Below are 20,435 nucleotides of genomic sequence, written 5' to 3'. Positions count from 1 at the left end.
CCTGAGATTTTAGGACAAAATTATTTCCTATATTTTATGTAATAGTTGCATAAAACAGTTTTTTTGTATCTGAAACACCTAAGTGTTAATAAGAAACAGAATAAACAACTAAAATGCTACAAGAATAAGCTTTTATTTAGGCAAAAAAGTGAAGTTCTGTCCTTTGTACTGGCCGTGGGTATATTTCGGCCTGCAAAATTTGATGTTTGTGCCAAAAATGTCCCACTTTGGACATTTGAAAAGGTGGTAACCCTACGTATGAATAGTTAGGCTTAAAAAGGCTCTAGAGCTATTAGCCTGGTAACCTCCTATGATCCTATGAAAACACTTCTAGTTTAAAGAAAATATCAGAGGCTTAATTTTCAAAATCACATGAAAACTATGCAGTTCATTCATGGTTAAGAGGAAGTGTATTCCTGCCAAACGACTATTCTTTTTCCAGCCATTACTCCATTCATCTTGGAGTTCAACACACACTGATAGTCCAGAATGCCTACTCCACGCTGGTAGTACAAGAACGTTTGGGGGGAAAAAAGTCAAACCCACAGTTTTGCTTGTATTAGGAAATTACTTGACTCTGCTATCAAATGTAATGATGGTTTCTTTTTCAGGTCATTAGCACACAGTCATTAATAACTGGGCTAACACTTTTGCCTTAATTCATATTACTTCATTCCAAGAATTTATCAAGACAAAGCCGATTTTGACGCTATATTATCTTTTCCTTACCTTTACAAAGATATTTTATCCACTTAATGATTCTTTGGTTATTAATTTTTTTCTTCTCTACATATTCATTTTTAACTTTAGATATACCTAAACTTAATTTTACCACTTTCCTCAGCAAAGTCTGTTTCAACAACTAATATACCATCATTTTGCTATACCTAAATTATGTAAGTCATCACTCACATTTCACTCCATGCAAGCTACATCACTTCACATTTTATACTCCTTACCTTCACTACTTTAATTTTACATTCTGTTTTCCTCCCTGCCTACAAACTATAAGCACCTTCCCAAAGAGTCTTGAGCCCGTTTTACCCTGTAGAGGAGGAGTCCCCAATCTCCCTGAGGAAAGAGCGGACTAAAAGGAACACTCATGCAGAAAGTCATAGATTTTGCTTGAGTACCATCCCATCTCATTGTTTCTGCCTTCCTAAAAAGATCGAAAATACCTTTGCCTTATCCTGGAGCCCTAAAGGTTTAACTTCACCCTCCACAGACCAGGGCCTCCCACATTTAGAGTCAAACCTTAACTAACCAACACACTCACCCCCCAAAGCCTGTATCAATCTCTAAGATGTGTTTTGGGGGCATTTCTGTACGACCCAAATTTACCCTTTGGCAGCTTACATGAACAACTGGATCAGAGTAGCAGCCTGCAATGCCTCCTTATATGTATGCGTGCTTCACTGCATGTGCAGTGGAAGCTACCTCTACCAGTATGCTGGTGCCAAGAGCACATCTCCAATTCATATGACAGTACAGCAGCAATCAGAACACTCCCTTTACCCCTCTATCCTGCCAGGGCAGGAAATCGGTCATTTGCCACTCATCTCCTCCCCCTTTCTCTATGTGGATTGAGTGCCCCAGCTCTAACTGGGTCACAGTCAAAGCTTTATCCCTCTATGCCAAGGAGTTGGTCTCTTCACATTTGACAGTTCTCTGCTTATGCTTTTTTGTAACACTCCTATTTCCATTCACCATCTTTTATTTCAAAAGCCTTTCTTACATCACATTTTAACACTTCCATAACCTCTCAATATCTTTCAACATGGCAGAAAAATAAGTTGTGTACTTACCATAACATTCCATCTGAGTTGTTGCTTTTCATTTGTCTTCAACCTGAGGGACTCTAATCCGGTACGGATCCAGCTCGGCCTCATACTTCAGCTTCAGATCCAAGCTCCAAACTCCTCCCTTACACATAATGCCCGTCTCCCTCCTTCCATCAGATCGAGTTTGCTGCATAAACAGCAGCATATTCAATCAAAACAATATGCCCATAAATAGTCTAGCAACAGAAAAAAAAAGCCAAAATGGAGGAGCTAAGACTTTTCCATCCAGTCCACTACGCAGCCCACACACGGCAAGGGGAAGGAGGGAGGGATGGTTGAAGACAAATGAAAAGGAACAACTCAGATGGAACGTTATGGTGAGTACATTACTTCTTTATCTGAAGTTGTTGTTTTCATTTGATATTCAACCTTAAGGACAGAGTCCCCAGCTACCAATAAATCCTAGGAGGTCCTCATGGAAGGATGTTCCAGAGCACAGCTGAGCCAAAGGATGCCCTGCCCCTTGAAAAATGATCCAATTTATAATGGGAGATAAATGTGTGTGGAGAAGCGCAGGTAGCTGCAGAGCAGATATCATCCAAGGAGACTCTAGACCAAAAAGCTACAGAAGTCCCAAAAGACCTGGTGGAATGCATCCAGACATGACCCTTTGGCTTGACAAGACAACAACATGCATTCAGAAATCCATCGAGCAATGGTAACTTTAGAAACAGATTTACCAAGGAAAGGTTTAGAAAACGATACAAAAACTTTTATTTATTTTACATTTGTTAACTGGGCTAGTCTAGCTGGATGTATTTCCATTTTCAGTAGAGGCCCAGGAAGAAAAGCTCCGATAGTAGCACACAGAATATACAAACAATATATACACAGTGAAAAAAAGATAAAATATATGAACGTAATAATAAAGAGAAGTATTACACTAAACAGTGTCAGACAGTATAAGACAAGTCGATATACAGTAAAATATATAGGTAAATAACAGTACAACAGGCTGTTTTAGGAATACTATTTACAGTACTGGCCTTACAGGGATATGCAGCAGAGTTTAGGAAGAAAAAGTGAGAAAGGAAGACAAGAAGTAATGAATCAAAGGATTAATCAGGGTTGCTGCAGAGGCATAACCAATGGATCTTCAGGTGGTTTTTGAGGTTTTGTTTAAAGAGAGGCAGAGTGGGAAGTAAGGTTAGTTCTATAGGTAAAAGGTTCCAATTTTTACCTACAGTGTTAGAGAACAAGGAATCCCCTGCTGTGTTGTTGGACTTTGTTATGGTGTCTAGAAGTTTGCTAGAAGAGCGTAGTGAACTTAGGTTTTTGTAGGGGATGATGAGGTCAGAGAGTATAGGAGTGATGTTAGGTTGGTAAAATAGCTTGTGGGCAATGGTAAGTTGAGTAAATAACAGATGATTTTGTAGTTCTAGCCAGCCTAGCTGCAGTAGATTCAGACAGTGGTGGGTTCTAAAGGGATTGCCAGTAGCAAATCGGGCAATGCTATTGTAGGAATTAGTTTGATAAGGTTATTTTTTTGGGGTTAGTGTATATGGGTGAGGCATATAGAAGAGTTGAAATTAAGAGAGAGTGAGCAATTTTGGTTCTGGCTGATGGCGTTAAAAAGGGTTTAATACAGTATAAGGAGCCAATTTTTTTTGTTTACAGATTTTATAGTGTTGTTTATGTGGTTATCAAAGTTAAGGTTATTATCAATTTGTAATTCCTAACAGTTTAATGGTAGAGTCTGGGGATATGAGGGTACCGTTGTTGGAACTGATTGAGAAGTCTACAGGAGAGGACTTACTGGTAGGTATAAAGAGTAGGAGCTTAGTTATTTTGGCATTTAGAAGGAGGCAACACTTCAAGAACCAAGTTTCGATTATGTTGAATACCTTCTGAGTTGAAGAATGTAGTTCTGAGGGGGAGGTAGTTGAACATATGATTGTCTAATCGTCTGCATATTGTATACAGATGGCTTGAGGAATTGTTACATGTAGATCACTGATGAATAGTGGGAAAAGGAGAGGTCCTAGAATAGAGCCCTGAGGGACTCCAAGGGTGACTGGCAGGAGGGATGATATATTCTGATCCCAGAGAACTGCCTGCTGCCTACTGCTGAGGTAGGACTTGAACCACTGGATAGCCAAAGTATCAAGGGAGAGGCATTCTAGAATGTTAATAAGAAGGGTGTGGTTAACCATGTCGAAAGCTGTTGAGAGATCGATAAAGAGTGCAGATGAGAGGATATTATTGTTGCGATTTCTATTGATGGAATCTGTGAAGGATAAGAGGGCAGTAGTGGTACTATGAAATGGCCTAAAGCCATGTTGGCAGTTAGCTAGAATATTATGTTGAGTTAAGTGGTCTAATAGCTGATGGTGAATGCATTTCTCTATAATTTTTGCTAGGGGTAATAAAAGGGCTATAGGCTGATAGTTAGAAAAATCTTTGGAGTTACCACCTTTGTGTAGGGGTATAATGTAAGAAGTTTTCCAGATTTCTGGGATGGTCCCCTCTTTAATGGTTCTATTTATAAGGATGGATATTGGGTATGCAATAACTTTGGCTGCTTTTTGCAGGTATTCAGATGGTAGCTGGCCAGCAAAAGGAGTGCAAGGCTTCAGTTTTTGGATGAATTTGAAGATGAGAGCAGTAGAGATGGGTTGCAATTTAAATGTTGGGAGAGAGCCAGAACTGGTGGTATGAAGTTTTGAGTTATCTGGGGATAGTTGACTGACAAGTGACTGTATGGTCTCTGTGAAGAAAGTATTGAAAGCATTAGCAATTTGGAGGGGAGTATTATGATTGGACCCTAGTGGGGTTGGTGTATGAGAGTGTCCTGGGAGTAAGAGTGTATTGATACCTGACCAGAACTTCTGTGGGTTGTTTTGGTGGATTTGCTGTAATTTACAATAGTAGTTCTTTTTGTCAGTATGTATGGCCTTTTTTGGTAGTATTTCTAAGCTGCCTAAAGTTTTGTTGGTCAGAGAGAGTTCTAGTAGCTCTCCATTTAGCCAATGATTTGCTTCTAAGCAACATTTTTTGTTTGGTTTCCTTAGAAAGCCAGGGGGCTAGTTTGGTCTTCATTCTGATGGAACGTTTAGGAGCATGCCTATCAAGGATAGCTAAGAATTTGGAGTTGAAATGTTTAGCAGCCTCATCAAGTGGGAGGGATTTTAAAGGATTCCAGTCACAGGCACTTAGTTCATTTTGAAATAGTACTGGGTTAAAGTGTTTGTTGGTCCGTGATATCCTATAAGTGTGTGGGGGGGGGGGGGTGGTTAGAAATATCATTCTTTTGCCTTATAATGCAAGTCAGAGTGTGATCACTTACCTCATCAGGCAGAGTTCCTGCCTTATAAGCTTGTTTATGATTATTAGTAAGAATCCAATCTAAGGTGCTCTCTTTTTTATTTGGTTTGTTGATTCTGGTTGTAGAGGTAATTGTTTGATTAAAGCCATGAAGATTAATATGGGATGTGGAATTTTCAGCACTGACAGTTTTCCAGTCAGTGTTGAAGTCACCTAGTATTATTGTTTCATGTGGGTAAGTAGAGGACACACAGCTAAGGATATCCTCGATTGTATTGGTATTGTTACCAGGAGGAAGATAGACAGATGATATATAATGATTTGCTGGGGTTGATTTGAAATCTGGAGATAAGGATTTCTGCATTATTTTCCTGAGGTGGGTTATAAGGTAAAGAGGAGATCTGAAGTCCATCTTTATATAAGATTGCTACTCCCCCACCCTTACGTTTAATACAGTCTTGTCTCAATATATTATATCCTAGGGGGATGATTTTGTTGTCTTTAGTTTCAGGTTTTAACCAAGTTTCTGTGAGGCAGAAGATGTCAAAGGAGTAAATATCTAGAAGGGCATGGAGATAGGCTACTTTGTTATTAATACTGTGGATATTAAGATGTCCTATTAGGAAAGAATTGGGGGGTCTGGGGTGGATAACAAGGGGTGTGGGATAGGGGCTGGAAGTTTTGACTATGCAGACATTGGTTGGGCCTGGATTATGGAGGATATCACCATCTTTCAAGGAGGAAATATTTAGTCTTACAGTAGGGTTGTATGTATAGCTTATTAGATATTTTACTTTCTTTACTGTGAGTTTGTTGTATTTAATATGTGAGAGTCTATGGTATTTGGCTAGCAGGTAGCTTGGATTGGAAGTGATATTTATTTGAGTATGGGTGTGGGTCAGGGTTAATATAGCTGTTTGTTTTGGAGAGTAATTAAACTGGTAATAGGTCAGTTTTTCAAAGGAGGTGAGGATATAGGCTGAGGCGAGGACAGATATACATGTTGTTAGAAATGTTAGTTTGGGTGTGATGGCTCTGGTTACCTTAGGCATACTGAAGATCAGACTTATGAAGGGATTTTGTTCTATGTAAATATAAGTGTAATTACGTGTGAACATCAAGCAAGTGGAACTTGTACTCTCTTTTATTTTGGAAATTTGGAAAGAAAACTGGCAAACTGATGACCTGGTTAATATTAGACACTGATGCCACCTTCGATAAAAAGGATGGATTAGTCTGCAGCGACACCCTAACTTTGTGGAATACCATAGAAGGGGGCTTGATAGATAAAGGTTTGGATCTCAGACATCCTTTTGGCTGAGGTGATTGCAACCAAAAAGGCCATCTTCTATGAAAGAAACTGCAACTCATCTGTGGCCGCTGGTTTGAAAGGAGGGGAAACCAGGGCCTGCAACACTAATGTGAGATCCCAAGGGGGCGTGGGGTCCTTAACCGGCAGTCTGAGGAAAAAAACCTTTCAAAAAGGCCCTGCAAAGTTTGGAAGAAGCCAAAGAAGACAAATTCTCACCTATATGAAAGCTAGAGATAGCTGTGAGTTGTACCTTAACTGTAGAAAAGCTAGCACCATGATTAAAAATATCCACCAAAAAAACTCCAGAATAGCCAGGACTGTCACAGTGAACGGATCCAGATCCTGCTCGAAAGACCACCACCAGATCAAGAAACGCTTCCATTTACTTGAATAAACCTTTCATATAGGAGATTTGTAAGCTGACACCAAGATCTTCTTAACAAGAGAAGACAGCCCGGGAATCCTCGCTATCATGGGAAATGGAGTAGCCAAGCCATGAGGTTCAGTTTGACTAAGTCTGGATGAGGGATCCCAAAAAAATGTGTGATCAGATTTGGAACTGGCTTTACTGTCCAATGTGGACACACTGCACGAGACCACAGAGAGGGGAACCAAACTTGTTGAGGCCAGAAAGGGGCAATGAGGATCACTGAGTTTTCCAGCCGTCAAGCTTTCTGAATGAACTTGGAAATTAGGGGAAGTGGAAGGTAAGCATACAGTAGACCAGGGGCCAAGCATGAACTAGAGTGTCTCTGGGGGGCTCTCTAGAAAGGGGTTCAGTGCGAAATACTTGCTGCACTTCACGTTGGAAGGGGAGGCAAAGAGATCCCAGCAAAGCTGATCCCACCTTACAAAGATCTGTTCTGCTACTGAAGGATTCTGAGACTTCTTGCAAGGCATCAGAATAGACTTGCTGAGCCTGTCCACTAGAATGTTAGACCTTCCTGGTATGTGGGTTGCCACCAGAAAACAGCCAGTGGGGCTCGCCCACTCCCACAATTTCATAGTTTTGCGACAAAGAGGATAAGATCTGTCCCCCCCCCCCCACAGTTTGTTGATGTACCAAACTACTGACATATTGTCTGTCTATATGGCAATAGTTCCCAGAGGAAGAAAAGCATGTAGGGCTTGCAAAACCAGAAAGACCACCTTCATCTCCAGGACACTGATATGCACATTGGTCTTCATAGAGGACCATGTGCCTTGGACCATCCTTTCCATTCAATGACCCCCCCCCCACTCAAGCAGGGAGGGATCTGTGGTCACCTTGGTTGCAGGGGAGGGAAGAACAAATGAATGACCCTGAAGGAGATCCAGGGATTGAAGCCACCAAAGAAGGGAGTCCTTGCAAAGACATGGCAGTTGAACAGGATGTGACAAGAGAGAGTCTAGCTAGGATGACTGAACAGCTAAGGTCCACTAGAGAATTCTCATTTGAAGACATGCCATTGGAATGAGAGTGATCGTGGCCACCATGGACCCCAACACCTGAAGAACAGAATCTGCTGGGGGTAGTGGGTTGGCTTGAAAAATGTAACTGAGATAATGTCGGAGAGATAATAATCTGTCTGGAGGCAGAAACACCTTGCCATGAGAAGTATCTATCTGAGACCCTATGAATTTTAGAGCCTACAATGGTGCCAGCTGTGATTTGTTGAGGTTTATGGTTACTCCCAAGTATTCAGCAATCTGGAGAAGATGGTCCCTGGATTGAATCAGTCAATGCTTGGAGAGAGCGGAAAGGATCCAACTGCCCAGGTGGAGGAAGACCTGAAACCCCCACAGCCGCAGGTGAGCCACCACTACTGCCATCACTTTGGTGAACATCCGTGTGGTGGTGGTGAGCCCAAAGGAGAGTGCTCTGAACTGAAAAAGACTGGTTTTCAGCCAGAAGCAGAGGAACCTCTGAGAGCACCTGTTCATTTTGATATGATAGTAAGACTCTTGGAGGCCCACCGAGCACATCCAGTGTTTATCTGCAGGAAGGACAGAATAGATTGAAGGGTGACCATCCGGAAAGGGTCTTAAGTTCTCCGTTTTCTTTGGACCTAAAAAAAATCTGGAATAAACGCCTAACCAGGACTGGTCTGGGGGACGGGCTGGATGACTCGTTTTTCGAGCAGCAGGGAAATTTCTACAGTTGCCTTCTCCCGTTACATGGGTGGAACATCTTGGAGGTTTTTGGGAGGGATTGGGAGATGAAGAAAGGAGATTGGTATCCTTTGGATGTTATCTACAACACTCAACAATCGTAAGTAATGGACTCCCAGGCTTCTAGGTGCAGAGATAGGCATCTCCCGACTGCCTGCAGAGACGAGCAGTCAGGCAACCATAAAGAGCTGCTGCAAGGGTCTGTCTTTGAAAGGATTCCGAGACCCTTGGTTTCTCGAGCCCCCTCTGCCACTGGGGCGGCATCTGTCGCATCTACCTGTGCCTCTGGGGGAAGGTGAATCCAGAGCTTCCTGGGAAGAGCCTTGAGACTTCCGGAACCACATCTTCTTGACCCCACATGGATTCCTACAGAAGGAATGTTGCAGAGTGGAGAAGTGGACCCCGACAGCAGACAAGGTCTTCCCATCCTTCTCACTCTGAACTAAGGTATCCTAAACCATTTCACAAAAAAGGGTAGAACCATCATTGTTTGTGAATGACGCCTTGAAGGGCTCCGAGAAAGTACAAAGCCGGAGCCAGGCATGACGCTTGATGGCAACGCCTGTCCCAGCAGCCCTAGAGGCCCCTTCTGTACTGTATGACAGGAGCCTCATGGAAGTATTCGAGACACATGTAAGGGTGGCCATACAGGAAGAGAACACCTCTTTCTCCTTTGCCGACATGGACCCTGGGGCATACTCAGCAACATCTTTGACCAGGTCCCTCTGTAGTCTGATGATGTGTGCCAGACAATTCAGTGCACGCAAGGCAAATGTGGCGGAAGTGTAAGCTTGTTTCCCAAAAAGGTCCATGGCCCAGGACTTCCTGTCTGGAAGATGGACCACAGAGCTCTCCTGTGCGAGCTCTTTCTTGGTGGCTGCCGCAACCACCATGGCATCGACCGGGAAGCCTTTCACCAATGCTGCCTATCTGAGGGAGTGGGGAGTACTTTGTCTGGGCACTTGGGGATAGGCTCAACCGTATCCATTTCCTTCCATACCGTAGATGAAATCAGATCCACAAGAGAATCCACAGGAGGGGACACCCAGGAGGTTGCGGGTCCTATGCCAAACGCCTCCAAGAGTACAGACTTATCCAGGTTGGGCTTTTGAGTAGACCACCCACCACGTTGATGCAGGATTTCCACGATGTCTCTAAAGGAGACATTTTCTGGGGGTGATTGAGGGAAGCCCTCCCCTTCCTCCAAGTCAGTATCTTCTATGAGGGACTCTGGCAGGGAGTCCAAGTGTCTCCTCTTGCACGTGTGCTTCAGACGGGGCTTCTCAAGAGGATATTCCGGGGAGGACCCGGAAGCCTCGGGGAGCTCCCGGGGGGACCTCCTGGGACGAAGTGGCAACAGGCTGTTCTTAAGGGGGCAGGATGGCAGACTCCGTCTCACAAAGAGAGGGAGCCAGGATGGACTCTGAGGAGGAAAGTGTCAAGGGTCTTGACAGGGCCGAGAGGACCCTCTCCAATATGCTGAAGGCAGAAAGCAAACGGATCCCTGAAGTCGGAATGACCAGGGCTGGACCCAATGCCCTCTGTGCCGAGGGAGGAGCCAGAGCCAAGCCTCCCAACAACGGAACTCCAAGAGAAAGAGAACTCCAAAATCCCCAAAGTCAAAACTATCCCCTTGGGTCCGATGCAGAGGCTTCGGCTCCGAGAGTTGGTCGGCTTCAAAAGGGTTGGAGCCGAATCACTCAGGGTAATGGTCGGCATCGAGGTACCTGGAACCATAGCTGCCGACTCCTCAACACTGGGAAACCTCAGATCCAATGACGCCAGAACTGCGAGTTAGATCGCAGAAGGAGTAATCCGCAAGAAGGAAGACTGTATGCCCCCAGCAACGGAGGGCGACAGAGCAGGCAGGACTCCCAACTGGATCTGGGATCGGATGAATTTCTGCATCTTCCTGTACACCTCACCTTCCAACAGACTATGAGATGACCACATGCAGGATCCCACAGATCAGGAGCCGGAGTGGCAGTGGGGAAAGGCCAAGAAAGGAGATCGAGCCAGAGTGACCTTGGTCTCCAGCAAGGAGACTGAAGCTGAGGGGAGCCTATGCTTGGATATGGGCAGGTTTTGGCTGGAGCCTCGGCCAAGGAAGAGCGGGGTTAGGGCGCCGCTTTCTAGGCCTGTCCTGCTTCTTATGGTGATGTATGTCCCTGTCCCTGGACCTTCTTGGCAGGAGGTTGAGTCGCAAAGGTCAGGGCAGAGGAAGATGGAGTGGAGGCCTCAGCAGAAGGAAGGGGAAGGAGGCCTTTGAGTATTAGCTTATTCCTCCTGTCGATTAATGTGTGGGGGTTGAAGCCCGCACAGATCGAGCAGGAAGCTTCTAGGTGTGGAACAGTCAGGCATACCACACACAGTGTAGCCATCCGAGGAAGGGGGGGGGGACTTTATGGCCACACTGTGCATTTCCTAAAGCCCGGCTTTGGGGTCTCTGCCATGGGTAAAGGAAACAGATACACACACACACACACACACACACACACACACACACACACACACACACACACGCTCTCTGACAGAGGGAAGAGAGAAAGAGAGCGGTAGCAAAGGGGATTTTTTTAATTTTTTTTTTGATTTGGGAACAGAACCGATGCCTGAGCGCTAAAAGGGATAGGAGGAAAAATTACAGTGATAAAACGGGGGTAGCTAGAAGAAAAAAATCACTTACTCACTAAGGAAACTTGGAGCTAACGAATCACACTGCTGTTTGAACACGTGGCAAACAAGATCTGAGGGGAGAAGGGAGACGGGAGCATTATGGGTAGGGGAGGAGCTTGAATCCAAAGCTGACGTATGCGGCAGAGCCAGATTCGTACCAAATCAGACTCCCTCAGGTTGAAGATCAAATGAAAACAACAACTTTAGAACTCTTATTTCTATCACCAAATACACTCTAACCTGACTACTTGTCTATCAGATTTATAAATGCTTCTGGTTGTCTGCCTCATTTCTTTCTCTCTATTCATTAACTGCTTTCCCCTATATTCTGTCTCAAAAAAGACTACATTTACAATTCCAACTGTTAATCACACTTCACCAACTGTATTATGAATAAGTGTTCAAAATCTCCTTCTAGTTCTCATTTTACTTTCCAAAAATCTTATTTTTTACAGGCAGCATAACCTGCTTCCAAATGCTCAGTAGGAGTCAAGAAGTCTGCTTCTGAAAGCAATTGTGCATTCTGCTCACAGTGAAAATTACAGAGATTCACTGCTGACTGCTTTTTCATGGTGACTGGCTGGCAAGCTTGTCCATTTTTAACCAGTCTTTCACCCTTCTCTCTCACATGCCCATCTCATATTATTACACAATTCCCATGTCTAAAACAGTAACACATTAAAAGTTTAAAACAAATTAACAAATAAACACTACAACTAAATAGCACAAAAATCATTTTAATTATAAATGACTCATACCTTAAATAATTTATACATCTATAATAAATATAATATTAAAATTACATACACACAGAACTCTAAAATATACATGTGCAATACTGACATAGACTAATTACTAACAAAATATTCATTTCCGTTACATTCAGCTAAAGTTTTGATAATCGCATCTTAAATACAGCCTTTACATTTTTTTATTGTGAAAAAATAATTTTCTGAAAGTAAAGTTGTTTAGTCTATTTAATTTAGTTTCTAAGTATGTACAGAATGAATGTCAGATAAATGAAGACTAAACATGTTACTGTTTGGTGACACATGTACAACATATTAATCAAAGGGCACAGTTCAGTGGTTATGTGCAGAAGCACTGTGAAATTGAGAGGCGTTCTGAAAAATGTGTAGCTCAGATGAAAGGGTCACTCTTAAAACAGATCTACACCCTGAACAGCCTTGCTTTCCCAAAAGATAGAAACTAATAGACATAGAGCTCATCTTACCTGTAATGTCAGGAAATATAACAGAAGTGTCTGTGACTCCATCTGGTCCAACACATCTTCAGAAACTGTGCTGGTCTTTAAAAAAAAAGAAAAGAAAAGAACTTATTTAAAATAGTGCAAACAGCATAATGTCTCTACGCTGAGTTACAACTATGGTGCAAAGGTACTCTACAACTTTCTATAATAGAATTCTTAGTGACAGGGCAGAGCTGGTACATTTTAATGATGTAAACTACACGACCATAAATTATAGGTGCCAGGACAACTTCCTAGCTACCACTATAACTGAAAGTGTAAGCTTCTAATATGTACATATCTGGTAGTGCAGAGTAATGGAGTCATGTCATAGTATAACTTGCACCCAGAGACTCTGTGAATGAAAACTTCCATCTGTAAAGTATGGAGATGAGCAGGTTACAACCACCACAAAGGTTTCAACTTCCTCATGAAAACAGATCCTTGTGTAAAGTACAAGTTGAAAACCAAAATGAACAAAACACACATACTACAGAGGGACATCACTTCTTAGCAATGAGAAATTAGTTGATCTCATGATACCTAATGGCAGAGATAAGTGAAAAATCAAGCATGTAACACACTGCAGTTGGGATCACTTACAGAAAATCTTAGCAATTCCCTTAGAGTAAGTAAAGGACTATATTTTGAGTTAGTCAACAATCTGGATAGCTGTACTCCAAGTGCATCCTAACATCACTTTTGAACATGACATTGCATGTATATGCAGAATGTCAGATTCCCAGTGTATAGGATATCAATGATAAATCTTTTAAAGCAGACGAGGAAAAACACTGTTTGGTATAAAGTAAAAGACACACGGGAGGCCTCATAACAGTCAGCCAGCAGATGCCGAAGATGGACACCATATGTCTTGTAGTAATTCTCCTAGATGCTGATCCACTGAGTCTAGCTTCAGGGGAAGGGCTGCATAATGCAGATGAAACTTCTTTCAAATAAAAGCACCGTGCTTCTAAAGATATGATCTTTTAAGATCCAAGAAACGCAGTATGCTAATCTCGGGATACCTCAGAGATGCCAAGGGGTTGCAGTTATTTTTTTCTCAAAAAATTTTTTATTAATTATATGAATAGCAAGACAATTAAAAGATTATACATAACAAGAAGGCATAAATGAACATATAACAATTCATCTAGTGATAACAACCTTCATGAGATTTTGATAAGTTATTTAGAAATAAAACATACACCATATGTACACTATATACAAGTTAGGCAACCTGAGAGAAAAAAAAAAAAATAAAATTTTTAACATTAACTATTTAATATGTTTAGAACCTTTTCTAACACAACCTTTCTAATAGCTTTTTTTTGGACTTCCACCTAAGTATCTTTGAGCATCAATAAATTTAAAAGCCATTTTCTGGAAAGTAACCCATTTTAATTTAGAACGATCAATCCAATTTTGTATTATATAAAGTTTTAGTAATGAGCAAATAAAAATGATAACATGAATATCAACTTTTGAAAGATGAATCAATGGAATATGTAGAATAGCAAATTCCCACGTCAATGTGGATTTTTGATATCCCATTTTCTGCAGTCTGACTTTCAAAGATGTCCACAATCTGTGAGAAAAATGACAATACCATAGAATATGAAGGAGGTCTGCTTGGGGATGAGAACAGCATGAACACGAAGGGGACTTATTTGGGTTAAATTTGTTTAATTTGATTGGGGTAAAGTAGGCATCATTATTAATCATTAATTGTGTGTATGCTAATTTTTTAAAAGGGATAATTCCTTAGTGTGTCTAATAGCCAGGACTTTCTGAGATTCTGACAATTGGGAATTATAATTCAACCAAACATTAGATAAAAGACAGTTGTGGTCCATCATTAAAGAATTAATTAATTTATATGAGTTTGAGAGCATTTTATCAGATGATGAAAGTATTTTGATAATCGTGTTAAGGTTTTTCAATTGTGAGTCTATGGGGACCAGAGATACAAATTTGTTTTTAATTATTGCTCTTAGTTGTGTAAGAATTGGTGAGTAATTCCAGTTTACTTTCAATAACTTACGCCAGTCAGATAAAGGCAAGTCAAGATATTTCAAAACATCTCCTACTTTTAGATTTTTAATTAAAGGATAGTTTGTTAAGTTCAAAAGTTTATTGTCCAATAATATATTTGGGTTTAGATGAATTGGCTGAACATGGTGCGAGATGTTTTCTAGTTTACACATTTTGAGTAAGGTTTGGAAATCTCTAATCTTTTGTTTAAATACTGTAGATATATTTTTAATAAATAAACTATCCAGAGAGATAAATGGAATAGCTTCAGGATTTAAATTATTAGAAATGACATAATTATACCATAATTGTATCCATAAAGAGTGATTTGGATAAGAAGTGTTATTGAATTTAGAGATAGTAAGAAGTTTATTGGATGAGACAATCAAATAACAGAGATAAAGATTATGTAAACCCAAACCTCCCTTGTCCTTCGAAAATGCCAATCTAGAATAGGAAATTCTAACAGATTTAGGGAACCATATGAATTTTGCCAAAGCTTTATTTACAGACTCAAAAAAATTTTTTGAAATTATCTGATCAGATGATGAGAATTGGTAAAGAAATTTAGGCAGAATATTCATTTTAATAATGGCCACCCTTGAAAGAAATGAAAGGTTTAGATGCTTCCATCTGTCCATATCAGACAATATAGAGTTCCATAATTTATTAATATTATTTTGAAAGGAAGATTTATTGTTGTGTTCTAAATTGATTCCTAAATATTTTATATTATAAGTAAACTGAAAATGATCGTCTGGAAACAAAAAAAGATTTGTGTGCTAAATGATTTAAGGGAAAAATATGAGTTTTGTAGAATTTAAAAGATAGTTGGAAACCAAAGAAAAATAATCAATAGAATTCATTATTTTTCTGTAATCAGATAATGGAGTTTGAAAGTAGATTACTAAATCATCCGCAAAAGCAGAGAAATGAATATTAGTATTAAGAATTCTAGGGATGTTATGAAAAGTATTTTGAGTAATAAACAATAGCAAAGGTTCTAAAAAAATGTTGAAAAGAAAAGGGGACAATGGACAACCCTGTCTTGTTCCTTTAGTGATCTTTATTGGAGCAGAAAATTGACCATTAATGTATAGTCTAGTAAACATATTCTTGTATAAAACTTTTAAAAAATTTATAAAGAATAAGGGAATATTAAAACATAACATAGTTTGAAATAGAAAGTTCCAACATACTCTGTCAAAGGCATTTGATGCATCTATAATCAAAGCACATATAGGGTTTGGATTTTTCTTAATGAGATGAAGTATAGTCTCTAAAGATAGAGTATTATCCCAAGCATGTCTCTGAGACATAAAACCTGATTGATCTGACGAGATAATTGAGGGTAAAATCCGTTTCAATCTGTTAGCCAGAATAGATGACAGAATCTTAATATCCACGTTAATTAAAGAAATGGGTCTATAATTTACTGGGTCAGATTTATCTTTATTATTTTTAGAATTAGAATGGTTTTGGATGTGTTCCAATGAATATCTGAGATATCATTAACTCTTATATGATTGTAAACTTTAAATAGAAAGGGAAGAACTACCAATTTGAAAGTTTTGAAAAATTCTGGAGTAAAACCATCAGGTCCCGGAGATTTACCCAATTTAAGATTATCTATTGAATCCGAGATTTCTTGTATCGATATAGGGTAGAAAGTAGTTTTGCTGATTATCATTAAGTTTAGGGAACTGCAAAGAGTCTAAAAAGAGTTTTGAGTGATTATCTTTAACAGAATTAGAAGAACCTGAATATAACTCAGTGTAAAGAGAGGTGAAAAGTTGAATAATCTCTTCATCAGTATTATATAATCTGTTATTATAAGATAAAGATGTAATATTTGGATTTCTTAAGTTAACTTTAATAATTCTCGCTAACAATTTAGATGGAACCTGGGCCCACTCTGAATATGAAGCAAGTAGCTTTTGTTCAGCTAAGGAGAGGTTATTTTGGTGAAGCAGAATTAAATCTTTCTGACAATCAAAAATTTGTTTTTCTAAAGTAGCATCATAGTTCAGACTAAGATGATTTTCCAACGAAGAAATTCTTGATTTTAAGAATTCCTCTTTCTTAAAGTATTGTTTTTTGAAAAAAGCAGCTTTACTAAAAAATAAACCTCTTAATCTTGCTTTACATGCAGCCCATTGTATGTCATAAGGAATGTCTGATGATTCAAGACTATTCACCATTTCATTTAGGATTTCTGAAGCTTGTTTACAAATATCTTCATTTGACAATAAGTTATTATTTAAGGTCCACTTATTAAACATAGTTTTATTTTTGATATTGGGTTTTATGTTCAATTTTAGTGAAATTCTTGAGTGATCCGAAAAGAATCTGGGTTCTGTAGTAAAGTCCACAATATATTTTGAAATATAATCTGAAATTAGAAAGAAGTCTAATCTGGACCACGAATGATAGCATTTAGAATAATAAGTATATATATCATTCTTGTTTATATTTTTAACAGTGCGGAGGGGATCTATTAAATTATATTCTGTCATCAAATCATTTATAGCCAGAGTAGATTGAAGATTATAAGTGCCAGTGGAGCGGGAACGATCAATTACAGGGTTTATAACTGCATTCCAGTCACCACCCACTATAATATGATGATCCTTATAGGATGCAAGAATATTGTAAATTTTTAAAATGAACAAATGTTGTGAATTACATGGGCCATATAGATTTAAAATTAATAAGGGTTTGCCCAAACCAGCAATAGAAGCGGTAAATAAGCACCACCTCCCCTCATCATCAAATTTCTCATCAATAATATTCCCAATGAATTTTTGTTTAATGATTATAGCTACACCTCTGGAGTTAGATGAGTCACCTGAAGCTATGATCTTTTTGATCCATTTTTTTTAACTCTTTATTCCAATCAATACGTGAAATATGGGTCTCTTGAATAAAACAAATGTTAGCCTGTGATTTAAAGATCATATGAAATAATAGTGACTTTTTCGCTTTATCTTGAATGCCTCTAACATTCCAAGAATCTAAAATTATGTCAACAGGCATATTCTACAAGTATAATCATTATTGATGCTATAAAAGTGAACTCAAGGTGCAAATCCAACACAACATTAAAAAGAAGAAGAAAAAAATAAAAGAAAAACAGTCTTTAAGTATTCAAGCAAGTCATCAAATAACATTTGTTGAAAAAAAAGAAAAAGTTTTTAAGAACCATGAAATGTATAATAATAACCTTTATCCTAACCCTAGTGCCTACCCACCAATCCCCTGTGATAAAGGAAGAGCAGAAGAACATGAAAAAACATTGTAATTATAGATAATAATAACCTCAAGTTAGAATACAAATTACTCAAAGGAAGCCTAACATAACATAAAGTCCGAGTAATACTACTAAAAATATATACAAAATTAACTAATTTCAAGGCGTCCAACATGCTTAATCCCTACTTCTAATACTAATCTAAAGCTCCTATCCTTAAATTGAAATTTATAGTGATTAAATGTATTTCCTCAAGTATTTCAAGAGAAAGAGAAACAAGTAAATAATAAATAAATCACACTCTGCTTAACTAGAACACTCTATCATAAGAAGTAATACAATTAAAACTGAAAGATATGTAAGATAACATATATAAGTATAACAAAACCAACTGGTAACATTATAATATAAGTAAATAAGCATAGCATTACTGAACTAAAGATAATAGTCATGCACTATCTACTGAACCTTCTTTAGTACTTTAGTGATAATTTCATTAATCAACATGACCATTAGTATGATAAAAGCACTAATACCTGTAGAATGAGTATTTAGTTATAGTTCAAATAAAGCAAAAACAACTACCAAGCAACCATATCTCAAAATGAAAAACAATTCAGTCTGGAGATGCATCTATTAACTAGATAATAATAGTACAGGAACTATTCAAAATGAAATATTATAAGCTGTAAGGTTTTAACACTAGTTAATATACATGAATAAAGTATAATTATATTATTAAATAGTAACTTAAACAGCATCATATATATTGGACTGAATGTACAACAATGTGCATACATATAATTTTAAATCTACTTTTTGAATATTTTACTAATGACTCTGTTAGGTTATGTAGCCATACTATTCTTCTAAGCTATAGATGTAACATAGCAAAACAGCATGAAAAGACAAGGCTTTTAAAGTAAACATTTTGAACATCTGATTAAAACAGAAACAAGCAAGTTAAATGCAGTAAATCTAAGGGCTTAAATATATACATGTAGATTCAGCTAATCATATTAAAGATAGTTATTTCAAACCTTTCAAATAAGTAAAGGCTTTCTTAAACATAAACTACTAATCATAAATATCACATCCAGCCTCTGAGAAGAGAGAGAGCAGAGAATAGAAAGAACATGAAACTTTCATATGAACAGGTATACTTTGTAACATTTGTCAAATTAAACACTTCAGTATAATATAAAATATTGTATGAAAAAATATTCTGAATAGGAAAATATGTTCATTTCTTTACACATCCTTTAGAATTTTAATATATAAAACTAACCTGTTCATTTGTTTCCAGAACCATTTTCACACTGCTTTATGAAAGTAGCAGCTTGCTTTGAAGTCATGCAGACACACTAAAAGTCACTGAATATATTATGTGACATGAATCTGTTTAAATTTAAAAAGCAACCTTCATTTATGAAGAGAAAACACTTTAAATAATAGCCAGATCTATTAAAAAGTTAGTGCTATTGAATACTTGTTGAAAACAAGCAGACTTGTGTATTTGAAACTGTCCTTCTTTCCTCACAAATGATGACATCACCATCCATCTCAGAGAGACTTGTAGTGTGCGCATGTTCATGCAGAGCATCAGCTGGAACTCTGAGGGGAAGATTTTCTTGTTAGAATGTTGAGATGGAATGTTTTTCCCTCCAAAAATCATTTAGCTTACACAGAAGGCTGTAGCTCCAAAGCTTGTAGTAAAATTAACATATTATCTATTTACACAGCAAGCATATGTGAGAGAAAGAGAAAAAAGTAAATACAGGAATTTAAATGCTTCTATTAATCCACACAAATCTAACAAGCATATATCCTGTCACTGCACACTGTCACACCAAATCCATCATGTGTAAATTACATGACAAGTTCTTAAGGTAATATAATTATGTCACACCAGAATTACAAATCATGTAACACAAATACTGTCAGATTAAAGAAAAGAAAAGATCAAACCTTATTGTAGTTCTTTAACAGTAGAATATTAAGATACAGTGTCAGGAAGCTTTTTAAATGTTTTAAGAAAAATGTCTTTTCCATCTTTAGGATCTGAACATACAAATCTTTTGTCATTAGCTGTGAAAGACAAGGTATTAGGATATGCCATTCATAATCTAATCCCTCTTTTTATCAAGTCAGCACAATAGGGAGCTAGTTTTTGTCTATTTAATTTGATCTGTGCAGGAAGATCTTGGGAAAATGATAGTTTGTGAGACTTCCATATGAATTATTTCTTTGTTTTAGCAGTTTCTAGGATCTGGAAAGTGTCTTGAAAGTTTAGTAACTTAGTATAAATTAACCTTGGTGTGGAAGAAACTTGCTTTGTACGCAGTGCTCTGTGTGCTCTCTCTACAATTATAGATTTTGAAGAAGCTTCACAATTTAACAGTGTTTCAAAGATATTTTTAGTCACAGATAACAAGTTTTTATTGTCATAAGATTCAGGTAAACCACGAATAATGATGTTATTTCTTGACTCCTGGCTTCCAGATCCAATATTTTAGCTTGTAAATCTGAAACAGTTTTATCTCTAGATTTAAAGTCACTTTCCAATAAGTCTGTTTTAACCTCCAAAGCTAAGATTTTATTTTCAATAGTAACAATACTATCGTTTATTTGCTTTAAAGATTTACTAAAGTCTGCAAACTG

At 38.2% G+C, this 20,435-nt stretch overlaps 1 protein-coding gene across 1 annotated transcript in view; it reads right to left on the bottom strand.

Annotated features, from left to right (window-relative positions):
• HAUS8 (HAUS augmin like complex subunit 8) overlaps positions 1–20,435 on the bottom strand; it is a 792,482-nt gene that overhangs the window by 396,683 nt on the left and 375,364 nt on the right. The window contains exon 8 of the mRNA XM_044054770.1: positions 12,476–12,550. Coding sequence (XP_043910705.1) covers positions 12,476–12,550 — 75 coding nt within the window. The remainder of the gene's footprint in view (positions 1–12,475; positions 12,551–20,435) is intronic.

The sequence above is a fragment of the Protopterus annectens genome, chromosome 13.part0 (genome assembly GCF_019279795.1).
Source record: "Protopterus annectens isolate FY-2018-M chromosome 13.part0, PAN1.0, whole genome shotgun sequence".
Lineage (NCBI taxonomy): Eukaryota > Metazoa > Chordata > Ceratodontiformes > Protopteridae > Protopterus > Protopterus annectens.
This window is presented reverse-complemented; position numbering and strand designations above follow the sequence as displayed.